The sequence below is a fragment of the Herpailurus yagouaroundi genome, unplaced genomic scaffold (assembly GCF_014898765.1).
Source record: "Herpailurus yagouaroundi ecotype Mexico unplaced genomic scaffold, PumYag 28, whole genome shotgun sequence".
Classification (NCBI taxonomy): Eukaryota; Metazoa; Chordata; class Mammalia; order Carnivora; family Felidae; genus Herpailurus; species Herpailurus yagouaroundi.
The window spans coordinates 36,863,663-36,884,387 of NW_024412376.1; the positions used below are offsets into that span (position 1 = coordinate 36,863,663).

Here is a 20,725-nt window from a genome sequence, read left to right on the forward strand (position 1 = left end):
TGAAATAGAACTACTACTATAAAAAACATAAAAATAGCTCACAGACATAATGTTGAACAAATACAGACAGACCTAAAGAGTATACACTACAGGATTAAATTCAAATAAAAATAAATTCAAATAACCAGTAAGTTATGATGATTATAGGCAGAATAGTGGTCACCTTGTGGGCGGAGATGGGATAGGAGTACTAAGACATGACCTTGAAGGTGGGACTTCCAGTTTCTATTTCTGCGTGTAAGGAGCTTGGAAATCACCACGCCATCCTAACAAGTAAAAAGCTGAACAGACTGAAAAATCAACAACTCTGCTTGGATTTTTAAGAGTGAGGAAGAATGCTGGAGAAGGTCACTGAACAGACATGATGACAGCCAGCTGACCCATTAACTGGACCCAGGCTGTTGGAGGCTCCTCACCCTCTTCTCTGTCCTTGGAATGTGGGTTCCACTTGCCTTTTATGCTACAGAGGCTCCTCCAAGGACATAGCCTTGAGACAGTAAAGTGGTGTTTAAAACAGCTGCACGGTGTACATGTGACAGAACCCAGTTAAGGCCTCTGCATAAACTTAAGATTTGGCAGGTGGGTACAGGGATCCATTCATCTTGTTGCCACTCAAGACAAGCGTCTCGTACCTAAATTCCCTTAGCTTATTAAAACTGACACCTACTGACCTGGAGTGGCCTGCCTCTTTCTTCAGTTTCTCCCTGCCCTCCAGGTATTTGGGGGGCAGGGGGAGAATTCCAGACTACACCAGGGAAGCTTCTGAGAGGGATGCAAACCAGCAAAGACACAGGGCAAAGTGCTGCCTCCAAAACTGGAGAGACAGATAGGTGAATACAGAGAGTCAAGGCTTAGCAAAAACTCACCAGTAGAAATCATCTTGGGAACCAGTGCTGGGGTAGGAAAAGCTGAACTGTAATCAACAAATGACTGGAAGCTCACTGTGGAAAACTCTGAAAGTTAAAACTGCAGGGGTACTCTGTCATAAGAAGGGCCCCACAATATTGTGAGTTTTACCTCCAAAAGCTGGACGAGGTTACCACAGTAAATATGGGAGAAAAATCCCTTCATCCTTTCAGTAGGGAAAGGAGATATGAACCATTTTGAAATACATCAGACCACTCTGCTCTTCTTAAAAAGGCCTACCCTCAGGGGAAACCAGAACCTAACCTGCTTGGGTATAATCAGCCCCTAAGTGACCTCAGGAAGAGAAATAAACAAATCCAGCACACTCTAGCTATCATGTCCCACCCAGGCAGGGGAGAGAAAAACTGAGAAACACTTATGAAGTTTACCATCTGGAGGCACAGGCTCACTAAAAAAACTGAGACCTAATCATAGGACTATATAATGCTTCCTTTCTCCCATATCCTACCACCACATTGCTCAAGGCCTGTTTATAGCAGTTCCTTTTACATCATGTCTGGTTATCAAGAAAAAAATTGTTAAGGCCTACCAAAAGGCAAAATCACAACTTGAAGAAACAGAGCAAGCATCACAACCAGATATGGCAAGGATGTTGGAAATATCAGACTGGGTATTTAAAACTATGATTAATATGCTAAGGGCTATAATGGATGAAGTAGCACGCATGAACAGATGGGCAATGTAAGCAGATAAAGAAGTCGTAGGAAAGAACCAAAAAGATATGCTAGAGATCAAAATCACTGTAATGGAAATGAAGAGCCAGAAACGGGCTTCTTTTACTATCTAATGACCTTGGAGTAGGCAAATATTTCTTAGGACACTAAAACCATAAATAATAAAAAAGAAACACTGATAACCTGGACTTCACCAAAATTAAAAATTTGTCTTCAGTATCCAAATTCTACAAAGAACTTATCAAACTCAACACCCAAAAAACAAATAATCCGGTGAAGAAATGGGCAAAAGACATGAATAGACACTTCTCCAAAGAAGACATCCAGATGGGCAACCGACATATGAAAAAAATGCTCAACATCACTCATCATCAGGGAAATACAAATCAAAATCACAATGAGATACCACCTTACACCTGTCAGAATGGCTAACATTAACTCAGGCAACAACACGTGTTGGCAAGGATGCGGAGAAAGAGGATCTCTTTTGCATTGCTGGTGGCAATGCAAGCTGGTACAGCCACTCTGGAAACCAGTATGGAGGTTTCTCAAAAAACTAAAAATAGAACTACCCTATGACCCAGTAATTGCACTACTAGGCATTTATCCAAGGGATACAGGTGTGCTGTTTCGAAGGGACACATGCACGCCCATGTTTATAGCAGCACTTATCAACAATAGCCAAAGTATGGAAAGAGCCCAAATGTCCCTCGATGGATGAATGGATAAAGAAGATGTGGTGTGTGTATACACACACACACACACACACACACACACACACACACACACACACACACACAATGGAGTATTACTCGGCAATCAAAAAGAATGAAATCTTGCCATTTGCAACTACGTGGATGGAACTGGAGGGTATTATGCTAAGTGAAATTAGTCAGAGAAAGACAAAAATCATATGACTTCACTCATATGAGGACTTTAAGAGACAAAACAGATGAACATAAGGGAAGGGAAACAATATAAAAACGGGGAGGGGGACAAAACAAAAGAGACTCATAAATATGGAGAACAAACAGAGGGTTACTGGAGGGGTTGTGGGAGGGGGGATGGGCTAACTGGGTAAGGGGCATTAAGGAATCCACTGAAATCATTGCTTCACTATATACTAACTAATTTGGATGTAAATTTTAAAAAATAAAAAATAAAGTTAAAAAAAATTTGTCTTCAAAAGAAAACATTTAAAAAATGAAAAGGCAAGCCACGGACGGGAAGAGAACAGACATAATTTATGTATCTGACAAATGCCTAGTATTCAAAATATGTAAATATATATACATATATATACACATATATTTGTGTATGTATATATACAAATACATATATATACATACATATATGTACATATATATGTACATACATATATATATACACACAAATACATGTATATATATACATACACAAATATATGTGTATATATACATACACAAATATATGTGTATATATATATATACATATACACATATGTATATATATGTGTGTGTGTGTGTGTGTGTATATATATATATAAATGAGTCTTACAACTTAGTAATACGAAGACCAATAGCTCAAAATTGGCCAAACTTCTAACAGGCACTTCACAAAAGAAAATATATGAAACATCACTAATCATCAAGGAAATGCAATTTAAAACTACAATAAGGGGCGACTAGGTGGCTTAGTTGGTTGGGTGTCCGACTCTTGATTTTGGCTCAGGTCTTGACCCCAGGGTCAGGGTCACGGGATAGAGCCCTGCGTCAGGCTCCTCGCTTAGTGTGGAGTCTGCTTGGGATTCTCTCTCTCTCTGCCCCTCCTCCACTTGCTCTCACATACACACGTGCATGCATGCTCTCTCTCCCTTTCTCTCTCTCTCAAAAATAAATAAATCAATAAAACTATAATAAGATACTACTAAATACCTACTATTATGGGCTGAAGTTTAGGAAGACTGACAGGTGTTGGTAAAGAGTAGCTGTAATCTGTATACAATGCTGGAGGGAATGTAAAAAAGTACTTCACTTGGAGAATTGTTTAACAAATTCGTATAAAAGTAAATACACACTTGACCATATGACTCTAATCATTCACCACAGAAATTAAACATCCAGAAGAGACTTTTATGAGCATATTCATAAGAGCCCCAAACTAGAAAAAAATTTCCATCAACAGGTTACGGATAAACAAATTGTGGTATATACATATAATGGTATATTCCTCAGCAATAAAAAGGAATGAATTCCTGATGTATGCAGTAACTGTTGATTAATCTCAAAACATTATGCTGAGCCAAAAAAAGCCAGACACAAAAGAATAAATACCAAATGATTCCATTTATATAGGAGTTAAGAACATACTAATCTATAATGACAGATCAGCTGTTGCCTTGGGAGAAGGGTAGGAGAGGGGAGGACTGACTTCAAAGGGACATGGAAACTTGACGATGATGGAAACATTCTGTATCTTGATTACAATTATGGTTTCCCAAGTTTATACATTCATCAAAACTCATCAGACTCATCACACTGCATATTTACAATGGGTGCATTTTATTATAGAGAAATTTTATCTCAATAAACTGTTGATTTTCTTTTTCAAAGAAAGAGTAAAATTCCATTCTATCATGCCTAATGGTAGAGGATCCATTTCTCCTGTTAGCCCCAAATCCACCCAGAGAGCCCAAGCTGGTGGGGGAGGTTTATGGCCTTATCATAGTACCCACTTATAAGGACTGACTCACAGCTCTACAACCTAATAGCAAATGAAGTTTGTCATTTTCCAAAATATGTCTCCATGACAAAAATGTATTAGACCAATACCCTCTCACTATAAAAATCACTGCCGAGTCCTAAGTGTCATTTACGGATATATAGTCCCTGTTTTAAGCCAGTCTGAAAATCATAAGCACTTGCTTTCTAAGAGAATATCTAATAAATGGCAGAAGATTAAAAAAAAATCCCTCTGTTTCTCAGATCTAGTGTCCCTCCTTCTAGATCTTTTAAATCAGCAATAGGGGCAATAACCAGTTTGCCAAATCAGACTTTAGTCAAGTATTGTATATATCTCATTCATTTGGCTGCCCAGCCACAGCCTGCTTCCAATGTTGGGGAAAGCCTCCACGTGATAAGGCTGGTGAAAGGCAGAGCCTGTGTCTTCTTATATAAAAACTCAAAATACCAGACAATCAAGCAAATATCTGGATCCAGATTACTTGGGTTCAATCCCTGGCTCCTCCACATACTAGCTATGTAACCTTAGGCAAATTTCCGAAGTTCTCCTTCCTCATTTGTAAAATGATAATAGTACCTACTTTGTAGCACTGCCGTGAGAATAAAATGAAATAAATATAAAGTACTTAGAAGAGTGCCTGGCATACAAGAAGTGCCATAGAAGTTATTATTTATTTCCCAAGCTCTGCTGGCACTGCCATAAACCTAGGTTCTGTCAAATCGAAGGCAATTGCCCCAGACCTGGAATCAGAAACCAGTAATAGGGGCGCCTGGGTGGCTCAGTCGGTTAAGCGGCCGACTTCGGCTCAGGTCACGATCTCGCGGTCCGTGAGTTCGAGCCCCGCGTCGGGCTCTGGGCTGACCGCTCAGAGCCTGGAGCCTGTTTCCGATTCTGTGTCTCCCTCTCTCTGTGACCCTCCCCCGTTCATGCTCTGTCTCTCCCTGTCTCAAAAATAAATAAACGTTAAAAAAATTAAAAAAAAAAAAAAAAAGAAACCAGTAATAAAAAGAAAGAGGGACAACAGGAACTCACTCTGGAGCAGCCGTAACTTGCAGCAAGATCAAACTCTGGGTCAGCAGAGGCCATGGCACTCGTGGCAGCATCCAGGCACCATAGCTAGAGGTACTGGCAGTGCAAGCTGCTGTCTGTTGCTAGGCAATGGCAGAGCACTGGTACCCTCACTAAAACAGTGCTGGACCATGATTTTGGGCATAGTCCTAGGCACAAAGCCTGGAGTCTGATTTGTCAATCTTTCTGACAATTCTGTAAGCTACCTCATGTCCTCTTAGTAAATGTCTTTTCCATGTAAGTGAGTTGGAGTTGGTTTCATTGCTTGCAACATAAGACCCTGACATCGGACCTGCATAAGTGAATAACGGAAAATGGTCTTAGAATATCTTTGTGAATGTTTCTGAGTATCAAGTGAAAACTATGAAATGGTCTAGAAAGTTTTCAGAATGTTAGAATGCTATGAAACTTGTTTGATAGCCATGGCTCCCTAATCTAATACAATAGTAACTGAAAACCTGATCTTTATTGACTACTTTCTATGTGCCAGGTACTGTGCTAAGCACCTCACATTAATTATTTCATTTAACCTTCACAGGTGCCCTGGGAGGTAGAGGAGACTTTCCCAATTTTACAGATGAGGAAACTGAGGACTAGGAAACTTAAGGAATTTAAATAATGTATCCTCTTGTGTACAGAGCCCATAAGAATATTAAGAGCTAACATTTAATGAGCACTTACCATGTGTCAGGCACTATTGTGTTTTTGTTATATTATGTGTGTTGTGTGTGTTGTATCATTATATTAACTGATTTAGTTCTAATTGTTCTATGTGCATTATCTCATTCAACCCCACAACTCTCTAATATAGATTCCATTATTATTCCTGTTTTACAGGTAAGAAAACAGAAAGATTAAGAAATTTGCTTCATAACATGCAGCTAGCAAGTGATGAACTGGGATTCAAATCTGGCTTTAAGAACTTCATTTTCAACCTCTACATTACACTACCTTTCCAAAGGTGACCGAAATACATCATTGGGCCATGCCAACCAATGTATATGCATTCAGGTTTTTATGTGGGTCAAACCTACTGCTTTCTTAATGTTGACAACTTGTACTGTTGTTTCTTCTATTTCCGTATCATCATGCATAAAGAGTAGCACTGTCTTTACCTGACCCTCATTTCCAACAACTGAAGAATGAATGAAGCATCAGCCTCCAAGTACGTCATTAGCACTGTCTTTTGCTAACACCAGAGCCCCAGAGACAGCTGTACCCCGGAACTTCCTACTCCTCACTGTGGGCAAATGCAGAATTAAGCTAGGACATCTGTGAATCAGGAGGTTCAGGATACCAAGTCTGTTACTGCAAATGGCGTCAACTGCCAGAAAATATGTATGTGTTATCAATGATCCTGATAACTCAATGGTTCTCAACCAGGCTGAATTGCACACCCCCTCCCCAAATATTTAGCAATGTCTGGAGACATTTCTGGTTCTTAAAGCTGAGGATGGTGTGCTACTGGCATCCTGAAGGGACAGGACAGGGATGTTGCTAGACATCCTACAATGCACAGGATAATCCCCCACAATAAAAAATCATCCAGCCAAATATGTCACAGTGTCAAGGATGAAAGACTCTATAAACAGCTTGATGCTATAAACTGCTTCGTACACTAGTCTTAATACTTACTCACTTTAATGTCATAGAAATAACCCATTCCAAAGCATGAGACCAACTGCACTGGGGGGAGAATTACTCCCCCCATGCCCTCCTTTGCTGAACCACTTAACACTGTCCATCATTCCAGCAAACGTTTTCAACACCATAAGAGCTATAACATGGCTCATAAAACTGCTTACTGTCTGACCCCTACCTACTCCTCCAGCTGCTTCTCATACCATTCTCTCCTCTAACTATCTCCAACTTGGCCAATTAGGCAACCAAATAACTTCATCTTCACACTCAGGGTGCACAACAACTCTTCTCCCTGTCAATTCAACTTTCAGTCTATGACCTCTTCTGTGGTTACCGAAAACCTAGGCTAAAAGAAAAAAAGCTCCTCATGTAATTTTTTCTGGTACAACTTATGTTTTTCAAATTCTAAAAATATACCTTGACACTAACATTTAAAAAGGCCTTACAAATGACAGTCAACATTTATAGGTGAACACCCTATGGAAAATAAAAGATAGAACATAAACCAAAATTCACCCAGACTAAAAATCTAGCTTAAGTTTTTTTTAATGTTTATTATTTTTAAAAGAAATAAACAGCATGAGTGGGGGAGGGGCAGAGATAGAGGGAGACACAAAATCGGAAGCAGGCTCCAGGCTCTGAGCTGTCAGCACAGAGCCCGACACGGGGCTTGATCCCATGAACTCCAAGATCATGACCTGTGCTGAAGTATGACGCTTAGCTGACTGAGCCACTCAGGCACCCGAAAATTTACCTTTTAATAAGGAAAGAGAAGGCATACTGGAAATACAATAAATTGTTGTTATCAATTTATTACCTTATTAATGGTAAAGCCTAATTTCTACAATGCTTAGAAACAAGGTAGAAACTTTCTAAAAAAGATGTAAAAGAACTTGTCTTAGCCTTAGGCTTCTGGAACTATACAAGGCACTGTATCTTCTAAAACACACATTTAACATTGTTTTTTATTCCAACTGACCACTGAACAAGCAAAAATAAAGTGAGATAGTACTAAGCGTAAAGCTTTTCCAATTCTTTCTTAAATCTATTATTTAAAAAAGTTATTTGAAAATTCATTAAAAAGTACTATGAAATATTTTCAGTGCTCAGATCACTGGATGCATATATTTAATAGACATGTTGTTCAATCACGTAGCTATATTTTCTTCTAATTTAAAAGACTAACTTCTTAATTTCAATCAATTTGAGACAAAAGAGCAATGAAAAAAGTAAACAGTGTGAAAGAAGAAAAAGTAGCCATAAATATTTAACTCTAATTGTTCTAGTTATGGCTTCAGACAATGAAGGCCGCAGTGTTTACTGGGGTAATTATGCATGTCAAGAGAGACCATACTTTGTTCCAATACCAAAAAGCACAAATGCCTTCTGTGTTAGATGAAATTATTTACATTTTTGTTTGCCTACAAAAAGAGAAAGCAATTATATTAAACTCATAATTCAAATAGTCTTTGAAATTTCCTTCTGTATTAGTAAAAATATGACCTTCTTTTAAAAATGATTAATGTATTTATTATAAAGTGTTAACATAGTTCAAAAATATTAGGTGAATAAATCTCCTGCATGAAGTTTCACGAGAACTACCCAACATATCAGGAAACGTGGACATAAGGACCAGCTTTGCCCCTTTTTATAAGTTTATAAATATTCCTAAGTTTCAATTTCCTCCTCATAAAATGAGATTATTAACCTCACCTATGTACCATAAGAATCAGATATGAAATTGCTTTGAAAACTGAAAATGCTATTTTATATAAAGATGTCATAATTATAGCACATTGGTTTCAGCTCGGCTCCAACAAGATGAATACTGGAATAGGTCCATCACCACTAATACCTGCCAGCACATCTCCCCTTGCTAACTACACTTTTCTAAACAGACCAATATCAAGACAGTTGAAATGGAATCCAGATGTTGATGTTTGTAACCTTGTTTTTTATTTTGTTCTATCTCAGAGATTTCATAGTTTTAAAGGGAATATGACCCTCAAACCTATGATAAAAGGATGGATAAAGCAAATGTGGTAAAATCCAGATAATTATTGAATCTGGATGATGAATATATGGGAATTCATTTACTATTTAACCTTTACTTCATATGTTGCAAGTTTTCCTTAAAAAACTGTTTTTATATATTAGTATCAATACCTAATTTGTCTTATATTTTCAACCAGGTGCTACCTGAACACTGCATTTCAAACCTTCCCCCAACTTTCTCATCTCCTGTCATTCTCTTTTCTACATCAAGCCAATCTCAGCTGCCAGCCACCACTTGAACCACATTTCCTCCCACTCTTTCCCCACTGACACTCAGTTTCAGCCACAAAGCCCTCACCACTGTCCCTCAAACACATCAATCTTATTATTGCCCTTCTTTCCTCTCTCCGGAAAGTTCATACTTCCAGATTTTCACGCCGATTCTCCTTCACCTCATTCAGGTTTCTGCTTAAACATCATCTAAGAAGGGCCTTCCCTGACCAACTAATGCAAATTCAGTTTTCATCACTCATTAGCCCTTTAGCCTGCTTTATAGCAGTAAAGACTATATTAAATTATAAAATTAGTTATGCGTATGTTTAACACGTCTGTCTCCCTCCCCAATATGTTTACAACATAAAAGCTGTCCTCTTGACACTCAAGATCCTTCCATGACCTGGACCATCTTTTTTCCACCAATTATGCTTACCCTATCAAATCAAACTTAATTATTCACACTTCCACATACATGTCTCTCAATCTCCTTTCTCTATGCCTTTGCTCAAGCAGTGATCATCATCACTCATATGCTCAAATTTTTTTTTTTAATTTTTTTTTTTAACGTTTATTTATTTTTGGGACAGAGAGAGACAGAGCATGAACGGGGGAGGGGCAGAGAGAGAGGGAGACACAGAATCGGAAACAGGCTCCAGGCTCTGAGCCGTCAGCCCAGAGCCCGATGCGGGGCTCGAACTCCCGGACCGCGAGATCGTGACCTGGCTGAAGTCGGACGCTTAACCGACTGCGCCACCCAGGCGCCCCTCATATGCTCAAATTTTACCCACACTATAAAACTAAAACTCAGTTCAAAATGCCACTTGTGCTGATATTCCTGGCTGATACTCCTCTGAACTGCCCAAATTCTTTATTTGTACCACTCTCCAGGCATTATTATTCTACATTTTATTTATTTTAAATTTCCTCTATTAATCAACATGTACCTAGAATGCAGGATCTCTATTTCCTTTTTAGACCTCTGAGTTACTTATGTAAAAGAAAAATGCAATTATTTGTGTATGTTTTGGAGTATCAGAAACTGGTATACGTATTGGTGTTACTATATTGAAGGGCAGACAGAAAAAGAGTAATTCTGGCAATAATCCTAGAACACGCTAATAAATACCTAACAGAACTATTTTTCTTTTCTTTCCTTTTTTTGCTGTTAAAAATACATCTTACTTGCTTGCTTTCCTAATAGCCTTGCTTCCACCTTTAAGTAATTTTTCCCCTATTTAGTTTCTTAAATTTACTTCTATTTTTCACTTTAATTAACTTGAGTTCAAATCACAGCTCTGTTCCTCATTAGCTATATAAGCCTTTTCAGGTCTTTGTTGCCTAAATCTGTAAAATGAGGGAGAAAACCTCAACTGCAAACAGGGTTATTATGGTATTAAATGAAATAATAAATATGTAAAACGCCGTATGGTATCTGGCACCAACAGACTCTCAGTGAATGGTGCCTACAGATAGAGAAGCAGCAGTTTAAACATATTTCCAGGTATAAAGTTTAAATATTAAAAACGCAAAGAACAAAATCCACTTTCATCTGCTCTAATCAAGACTGGACTAGGGTACAAAGCAAGCCAACCCCATGTTTTCTTCTCCTTTTTTTTTTTTTTTTTAACGTTTATTTATTTTTTTGGGACAGAGAGAGACAGAGCATGAGCGGGGGAGGGGCAGAGAGAGAGGGAGACACAGAATCGGAAACAGGCTCCAGGCTCTGAGCCATCAGCCCAGAGCCCGACGCGGGGCTCGAACTCACGGACTGCGAGATCGTGACCTGGCTGAAGTCGGACGCTTAACCGACTGCGCCACCCAGGCGCCCCTCTTCTCCTTTTTTAACTTAAAAAGAAAAAAGCTAATGTCACTTAAAAAAAAATTACATGTAGAAGAAGAAAGCATTTTTATGATCACTGATGAGCATCCTGGATTCCTCGGTGAACTAGCTGAGCGAGCCTGAGCAAGGCGATTCACCTTACAGAGCCTAAATGAACTTTATGTCTCTTCTTGTCCAGGGTTGACAATGCTTTTGGCTCAGTTCAAAAAGCTGGAGTTTTTCCCTTGTTTTTTTGTTTTGCCTTTGAAGAAATAAAAACTATCACCCAGGTCATCATATTCTATTCCTAAGAAACAAATATTAATATATCATTTATAGCAGTGGAGTAAAAATCAATTCATTCATCAAACTGACCACCAGTGATGTGCTAAGCTTAAAGATTAGTCTGAATTACTGAAAAGTCTGATACATAGAACATTTAAGAAGTTCACAGCCATAATACAGACAGCAATATTTAAAAGAAAACTTTTTAAAAAAATGTTTATTTCGAGAGAGAGAGAAAGATCGAACAGAGTGGAGAAAGAGGGAGAGAGAATCCCAAGCAGGCTCCATGCTCAGCATAGATCTCACAACCATGAGATCATGACCTGCGCCAAAATCTGGATGCTTTAACAACTGAGCCACCCCACAAGAAAAATTCTTGTAAGCAAATCTGACCCCTGAAAATGTTTTCATCATGGACTTTGGGGGAAAAAAAAAGGTTCAAGTCAGTATTATACTAATAAAGGGGGAATTAAAAATGTTTATTTATTTATTTTGAGAAAGAGAGGGAATTTGCAAGTGGAGAGGGACAGAGAGAGAGGAGAAAGATAATCCCAAGCAGGCTCCGCACTGACAGTGCGGAGCCTGCTGCTTAACCGACTGAGCCACCCAGGCGCCCCTAAAAGGGGAATTTTAAACCCCAAATAAACCCCTAAATCCTACATTGGTGAACTCTAAACTCAATACTTTTAAATTAAATTTGGACATAAATTCAGACTATACTCACACACCTGATCTTTTTTAAAAAAAATTACAACATTCCCTGTGAAGAGTGCACAATGGGTATGGCTAAAAATGCAGGGAATGCTTAACATGGATTTTAATGTTAATATATATTAAATTTTCAGAACAATTACATGGCAGTGGTTTCCTTCAGATCATCGTCATCCAGGATTAACTCTCTATTAAGCAAGAAATTTCTAGCTTAGCATCTATGTGAGTGACATTCACATAGACGAAATTCACAGTGGTAAACCACAAACACAACACTTTCATTTTTTATGAATCCTTTTATTGGTTGGGCTGCCAATCCTTCCTGTAGTTCACATGCGTGAAACCTCCTCTGATCATCTCTCAACAGTATAGATTCTGAGATCTGATCATAAAAATCAAATCCATGAGTTAAGATAAATACAGTATACATAATTTCCTAGTTTCTCTGAACTAAACGTAATTAAAGCATTGCTTTCACAAATAGTAAATAGCCAAACTATTTTAAATCACAAAGAATCTTGACTCCTCCCCTAGATAACACATATTTTGCCAACCAGAACTCATCTTTGACTTTTGGACTAAAAGTAAAGTATCTAGTTCTAAATCCTACATTAAAGCTTTCACACAGACTCACAGTATCTTGGCTTGGTTGAAGACATACTACATCTAGCATTGTGCACATATACTGATGGCAAATTGGTTCAGACTCCATGAAGTGTTCCAGGCTTGCCAATTCCTCTGAGTCAGTCACTATCTCTTTGAAAGTTAAGTATGTTTGACAAATAAATGGGGAAAACAATAGTTGTTCTAATACCTAACTGAATGATACCAAATTGTTCTAACGTTCAAAATGGGACAATATAAAAGTGCTACTCTGTAAATCATCAAACACTATAAACCTGAAGGTTTTACTAGTATTAGGTATTCAAAAAATATCTGATAACTTGAATTCAATATAAAACTAACTTTTTCATATCTCTTTCCTTAATCTAATGAGCGAGCTAGTGGTTCACTGAACCATCGAAGTGGTTAGAATCATTTGTAGAACTTCCAAAAAGAAACAAAAACAAAAAAATCCCACATGCCGGTTGTCTTATCACTATAGATTCACATTCAGTGAGTCAAAAGTTAAGTCCAGAACTCAGGTTTTTGGTTTTTTTAACTCTACACTTGGACTCTAATGCATACCTAACTAAAGAGAGTATACAGGAGTAGACAAGCTCAAATATGAACTTATTACTGTATTATTTCAAAAGAAATCTCATTTCATATTTATAGTAAAAGCTATAGTCTGGGGCGCTTGGGTGGCTCAGTTCGTTGAGCATCCAACTCCCAATTTCAGCTTAAGTCATGATCCCAGGGTCGTGGGTTTGAGCCCCGTGTCGGGCTCCGTGCTGAGCGTGAACTCTCTCTCTCTCTCCCCCTCCGCCCCTCTCCCACTCATGTGCTCACTCTAAAAAAATAAAAAAAATAAAAAATAAACAACTATAGTTTGACCCCAACTCTTACATTCATCTTTATGTAACAAATATACTCTAGAATTTTAGATGCCGAAGGCAAATAATAATTTCCCATTATGAAGGAATCTCTCTCTTCCCACTCCTTACTGTGTTTGAGTCTATGTGTGTAAAAGAGTTTATTCAGAAAGGCCCATGTTTAGACCAACTGAGTCAATCTGGACAGTGTAAAACTGATTGAGACGGGCTGATTTCAAAAATCTATAGAAATACCATCCAATCACCTCGGAATTAGACTTGACTTCTTCTGTGCCTGGTTTAGATGCACCATGAGTTGTAGTATCATTGTTGCAGTCAGACATACCTAAAAGTAAAATGTGTTAAGCACACATTAAATAATTTAGTTTAAAAAGCTGTACAATCTCAGTGATATTCTTATAAATATTCTGTAACATAATTTATTTGCGGTCAGAATGTGCTCTGCAAAATTACAATCACATGAGTATCTATTGATTAGAACAGGTAAACAATTCTAACAACAAAATTTGAGAAAAAGTATTTATGCAGAATGTGAAAACATATACCTCAATGATTAAAAAATAATTTCATAAAACATTTTAGATATGAAACAAAATTTAAAAGACCAGAACATCAACTTGATTTGACAGATGAAAAACTCATATACAAGATATCTGAAGCAAAAATATTATTCATGGCCTACATAAAACCAAAGTTTTAGACTAGAACTCAGACCTCTCCTACCTCCCTGGCCAGTGCTCTTTCATATTGATAACACAGACATGACTATTCATTCTCGGAGTGAAACACTATACCCAGATTTCATTAAATAAAAAGTTTGAGCTATTTCTGCTTCTAAGTTATGCAACAACATTTACAGAATGCCAACTATACATGAAGAACTCTTCTAGGCACTAAGGAGAAAGAAGAGTAAAATCGAATTCACGGTCTGCAAGTACTCTGAATCTAATCAAGGAGAAAGAGATAAATAATTACAAGATACCATGTTAGGTATTATAATGCAAAGAAACAAATTTTTACTTTTGAAATACACTGGAGGGAACAATTTTACAATTTCAGCTTGTAAACCGAACCCAATACCACATTAAGAAAATAATACAACATGAACAATTGGGATTTATCCTAGGAATACAAAACTAGCTCAATTAGGAAATCTATTACTATATACTGTATTCCTAAACCTAAGGGAAAAAACACAGTTTTTTTCACATATGTTGAGAGATCTTTTGACAAAATGCAACATCCATTCAAAATTCAGTACTCAAGGAAAAGGGGACTAAGGGAGACTTTCTCAACATGATTTCCAATCACGACCTTGGGTAACTGAAATTGGAGAAAGTAAAATTGCAGCTAAAGGGAGACTACTGTACATATTAGGGATATTAGTCTGTTGTGTTTCAGTTCCCTACAGTCAACTATGGTCGATTAGCACATTATCCTCCTCTTGATATGTTGTCAAAAAATTAACAGCAGCTTCACACTGCATCACAGTGTCTACATCATTCACTTCAACTTCATCTCATCGCATGGCCATTTTATCATCTCACATTACCATAGGAAGAAGAGTGAGTACAGTATAATATATTTTGAGAGAAAGAAAAAGACCACATTCACAAAACTTTTATTACCATATAGTGTTATAACTGTTCTATTTTATTATTGTTGTTGTTAACCTCTTAACGTGCCTAGTTTATAAATTAAACTTTATCATAGGTATGTATGTGTAGGAAAAAAACACAGTATATAAAGGGTTCAGTACAATCCCCAGTTTCAGGCATCCACTGGCAGTTTTGGACTGTATCCCCCACAGATAAAGGGAGACTACTGTAAAGAACTCTTAAAAACAAAAAGAAAAAACTCAAAAACCAGACTGAAAGCAGGAAAAAGACATGAACAGAAAATTCACACACACACAGAAAGACATTAAAACGGCCCTCCAAAATATAAAAATGTTCAAATTCACTCATAATTAGAGAAATGCAAGTTAAAACAACACCGAGATAACCATTTCTTACCTACCAGACTGGCAAAAACATTTTATTTTATTTTTTTTATTTTTATTTTTTTTTTAAATTTTTTTTCAACGTTTATTTATTTTTGGGACAGAGAGAGACAGAGCATGAACGGGGGAGGGGCAGAGAGAGAGGGAGACACAGAATCGGAAACAGGCTCCAGGCTCTGAGCCATCAGCCCAGAGCCCGACGCGGGGCTCGAACTCACGGACCGCGAGATCGTGACCTGGCTAAAGTCGGACGCTTAACCGACTGCGCCACCCAGGCGCCCCAAAAACATTTTAAATATAACAAAACTTTCTGCTCGTGAGGAAGTACGGAAAAACAGGACTCTCATACAGCGCTGATGGGAATACAAATTGGCACAGCCATTCTGGAGGCAACTTTAGTGATGCCTAAGATCATCATCACATATGCACTTACTGCTATACCTAGCAATCTCATTTCTAGGAATCCATCCTAGGAATATACCTCCAGCAATACAAAATACATAGACATTGCAGTATTCTTCATAAATGTAAAATATTGGGAACAGCCTAAATGTCTATACATAGGAAAGTGACTGAATAAACCATGGCACAGCCAAAGAATAGAATACTATGCAACTATTAAAAAAATGAGGAATATCTCTATGATATGGAGTGATTTCCAGGACATACTGTTAAGTGAAAAAAACACAAAGCCCAAAAATACTTATAGGTATACTACCTTCATGTAGAACAAAGGGAATATAAGAAAATACATGTTTCTGTTCATTAGAGCAAAAAGAAATACAAGAACAGAGAGACAGACAGACACACACACACACACACACACACACACACACACACACACACACACAGAGTCCAAAGCAGGCTCCAGGCTCTGCGCTGTCTGCACAGAGCCCGGCATGGGGCTCAAACCCATGAACTGTGATATTATGACCTCAGCCAAAATCGGAGGCTTAACTGACTGAGCCACTCAGGTGCCCCTCTAGATACCATTCTTCAGTAAGGAACTGTAACTCTTAGAAGAATTGGTTGATTCTTCTAAGCAGGGAAATACAAGATGAGTCTGGAACATTTTGTGGTGTCAGAAAGGAAGGAGAAGTTAAAAAAAAAAAAGATGAGAGCCTGTTGAAAGAATACAGGAGCCAACCTGAAGGAACCCCTAAAGGCCAATGCTAGAACAAACTGAGCAACAAAATAACTTATGATAATACTGTATTTAGACCCATAGATTAAGACAAATGAGTCCGTACTGATATAAATAGCCAAATAAATAAGTAAATGGGGGTAAAGAGGCAATACTTCCATATGACAAAGTCTCAATTAATAAACATAGAAAAGAGGGAAACAGAATCACCATCTGGCAAATACCAAAGTAATAAATGTTGCAGACAAGATCCACTGATAGATGCTAAAATTAGAAGGCAAAAGTTAGAGAGGAGAAACAAGGTTTACATAATTTCCAAGTATCTCCCACAAGGTACTTACGAACTGAAAAGGGAAAGACAGTAAAGGAAATCATGGTTCGCAGTGAAGAAACTCAACAGATATAACTTAACCAAGTGATCAAGTAATTACTAGTAGTAAGATATAACATCATAATCCCCTTGAAACACTGCACTGAGAAGGACACATTATTTCTGTGATATTCTTGCCAAAAATGCATAAGCTCAGGCCTACCATGAGAAAACACTGGACTAACGCAAACTAAGGGATGCTCCACAAAATAACTGATCAATACTCTTTAAAAGTGTCATGTTTCCTAGATAGGATCCTGGAACAGAAAAAAAGACAACTGAAAATTTAGTGAAATTCTAATAAGGTCTGTAGTTTAGTTAATAATATGATACCAATGTTAGTTTCCTATTCTTGATAATTATAGTTATGAAGATGTTAGCATTCAGGGAAGTGGAGTGAAGAATCTAAGGAAACTGCACTATTTTTGCAAATAGATCAAAATTAGTTTTTTAAAAACAGAAAGAAATTCTGAACAAAGGTTGAGGAATTACCCTTAGATAAGAGTAGGAAACCTCTTCCACTGAGGGAAGAATGAAAAGGAGGAAGGAAAGGAAGGAACCCCTGGAGATAGCAAGAGTGGAAAAGAAAACAGAAGAAAGTTAAGGCAATTCACTTTCGCTGTCTTCTACTTTCCTATGAAATAGAAGTTATCATCTGCTTCTCTGTATTAATCAGTAGCATCAATTAGGAAAATATATCATTATCATCCAACTGAAGAAAAGGTCAAATAACCCTGGACATAGAGAGAAACAGGAAATCAAATTTCTGAGAATTACAGAGATAGGTACTAAATAATCTGTGTTTTATTGATATTCTTCAAATGCTCTGACCTACTTCACATTTATTTTTTAGAAGTTTGTTCATAAAGTTTGATAACTAATATACATGGGGAACAAAAAGATTTAAAAAGTTAATGACTTCTAGTTTGTACTGTTTAAGATACATGGTTTTTGATCTTTACACATATTCAGTTATGTTTAAAAACCGTTTTCAAAACAGAATGATAAACTACTCTTTCAAAACTACCATTAATGCTCAAGCCTCTTAAGCAAATTTATACTGCAGGCCAAAAATGCTTCAGGTCATCTCTGGGGCTCTGATTCTATAAATCAGCCAGAGGTACTCATTAACTAAAGAGTGTTAAGAACAAATGACCTTTGGCGTGAATTATTAATGAGCACTAGAAAAAGTGCTTAAATAATATCACCCGAAGTTTATAATTCATCCAACTGTCTGGGATTATTTTTTATTTTATTAAAATCATATTTTAATTTCTATAAACTGAATAAACTAGATCTATCCAAGGGGAATTTATATAAGAACTTTAACCAGAATTCAATGAGGGAGAATTCTATACCCTATAATACTTAATTGCATTTAGGTTCCTCCTAAGGACCCAAGAAAGAGAGGCCAGAAGGTACCAAATTTGCCAGGATACTGGAAGAGGAAATAGAAGATTCTATGGATGCCAGAAAAGAAAAAACTACATTTACAGTCTCCATGTTGCCAATGAGTTAAAGACTAGAAGTTAGAAGTCTAACACTAAAGGATGTATGTATGGGATGATGTTGTTAAACAGAAACCATGAGTTTTTCAAATTAAGGTACTCACATACCACACAGGGTCTGAAATGGTGTGCTCAAGGCACAGGAAGGCAAATAGAAACAGGGCAGAGGTAAACAGGATAAACATGGCACATCATATTGGAAAGAGAATTTACATTCTTTTTATTAAAATAAGTACTATAATATTATGGGATCTAAAACAAAATTCACTTGAATAAAACAATATACATAAGTCTTCTAAGAAATTTCTTGAAGTTTTGTAAAAAAATATGTGTCTCTAAAGAAACATCGGGGGCGGGGGGAGAAACATCTGAAGAGGGATACTTCCTTCTAGAGGTACTTTAGTAAAGACGTTGGAGAAATACTATAAATAATTATTAATCTATGTGACCAAGGAGTTCTAACTGGTGAGATAAGGACAATGCTAAGGAGGTAAATACAGAAAATTGAAAGCAAAAAGTAGCAAAACTTGGGCTTGCTTTAATTTAAATTTGCTTAGTTTCTTTAGACTATTGTATTGCTGATATTCCAGAGACTGGTTACCAGGCTAAATATTAAAGAAAGTTACTCTATTTCTTTCATTCTTGATGGAATTTATTAGAATATGTCTAGCTTTTCTCGCTTATGAATAAACAGAATGGAAAGACTTGTTTTAATTTCATAATTTAATACTAATTTTAAAGTTGAACTAACTTACAATAAAAAACTTAGTTAAAACATATAGCGACATTAAGTAACTACATGTGTTCAGAGTTGAAAAGTAACATCTAAAATACAGAAGCTTTCTGCTGTAGTCAAAACAATTTAATTTTCTTTTTTATGACAGTAGTCTTAACGTAAGGAAAAAATCCTTTTCCCTACTATCTAATGCAAATGATACTGAACTAAAAATGGTTTACAACACAATATGTTCAAAGTACAATTACATTCCCTTTCATAAGTATAATAACTAAATAAAAGCAAATAAGATAATAACGAATCATTTACATTATGCTGCTGTCTTATGTCAACAATTATCTCATATCTGTAAAAGCTATTTTACCATACACCTACAAGTCCTTTTAGTGATAAGTTAAGATTACATTGCTCATCAGTCTAGACAATTCAAAAGTCGAAAGCTTTGACAATATATAGTTAATTCCCCATTACAGGTAATAATGGGAAACAATTTAAAAATCAATATTCAGGGGTGATTGGCTGGCTCAGCTGGAAAAGCATCCAACTCTTGATCTTGGGGTCATGAGTCTGAGCCCCATGCTGGGTGTACAGATTACTAAAAACAAACAAACAAACTTAAAAAATAATAATAAATAAAAATCAGTATTCAACTATTCCCATCTCCACCATCATTACTAACTTTCAACCAAGTAATACAATTAACTGGGAAAGTCTTATTTTCCCCATTTAGATTGTGTTTCAGAGAAACTAATGAGAAGTAAAATGATAAGAGTCTCAAAACTAAAGTACTTCCTGAATTCTTCATAGATAACTAGCTGCATTCCAGAATATTAGCAGTGAGGCCAACCAAGAACCGAAAGAACTGGGGAGTTACTTTAATTCTGTAACTAAATTCCCAAAACTATATAAAGTAAACCCCTCGATATTTTTTTCAGTGGAAAAAAGCTTCAGAATAAATAAAGTAAGAATACAGCTTAAACACAGACACAGATAGTAACATATAGAAAAATTTATAGATACGCGTATTTACATGAGTTGGTGTATATTTCTTACAAGCAAATGCAGCCACAATGAGCACACATAGTGCCCAGATATTGGTTTCTAATACCATTCTCCAAGTAAAGGGAACCAGCACTTCTTGGAGAAATACCTGAGTCTAGGCCTGGGGCAGGAAATATACAAGATGAGCCTGAACATCTTGTAGTGCCAGAAAGTAAAGATGTGCTAAAAAAAAATCCCAACAACAAACCAAACAACAAAATCCTCACGATAGGGATATGTCAAAGGAATATAAAAATGAACCGAAAGAGCTCCCAATAGCCAAAGCTGGAAATAAAGTACTACTGGATTAT

General features: G+C 36.9%; 1 protein-coding gene across 9 annotated transcripts in view; it reads right to left on the reverse strand.

Moving 5' to 3' along the window:
* The window catches only part of ARFIP1 (ARF interacting protein 1), a 126,990-nt gene that overhangs the window by 98,347 nt on the left and 7,918 nt on the right, over nt 1–20,725 (reverse strand). For 7 of the 9 annotated variants that reach the window (XM_040472273.1, XM_040472236.1, XM_040472267.1 and 4 more), the window contains exon 2: nt 13,859–13,938. The exons of the other annotated variants lie outside the window; for them this stretch is intronic. In XM_040472273.1, coding sequence (XP_040328207.1) covers nt 13,859–13,936 — 78 coding nt within the window. In that variant the 5' untranslated portion in view covers nt 13,937–13,938. The remainder of the gene's footprint in view (nt 1–13,858; nt 13,939–20,725) is intronic. 9 annotated transcript variants of the gene reach the window in all.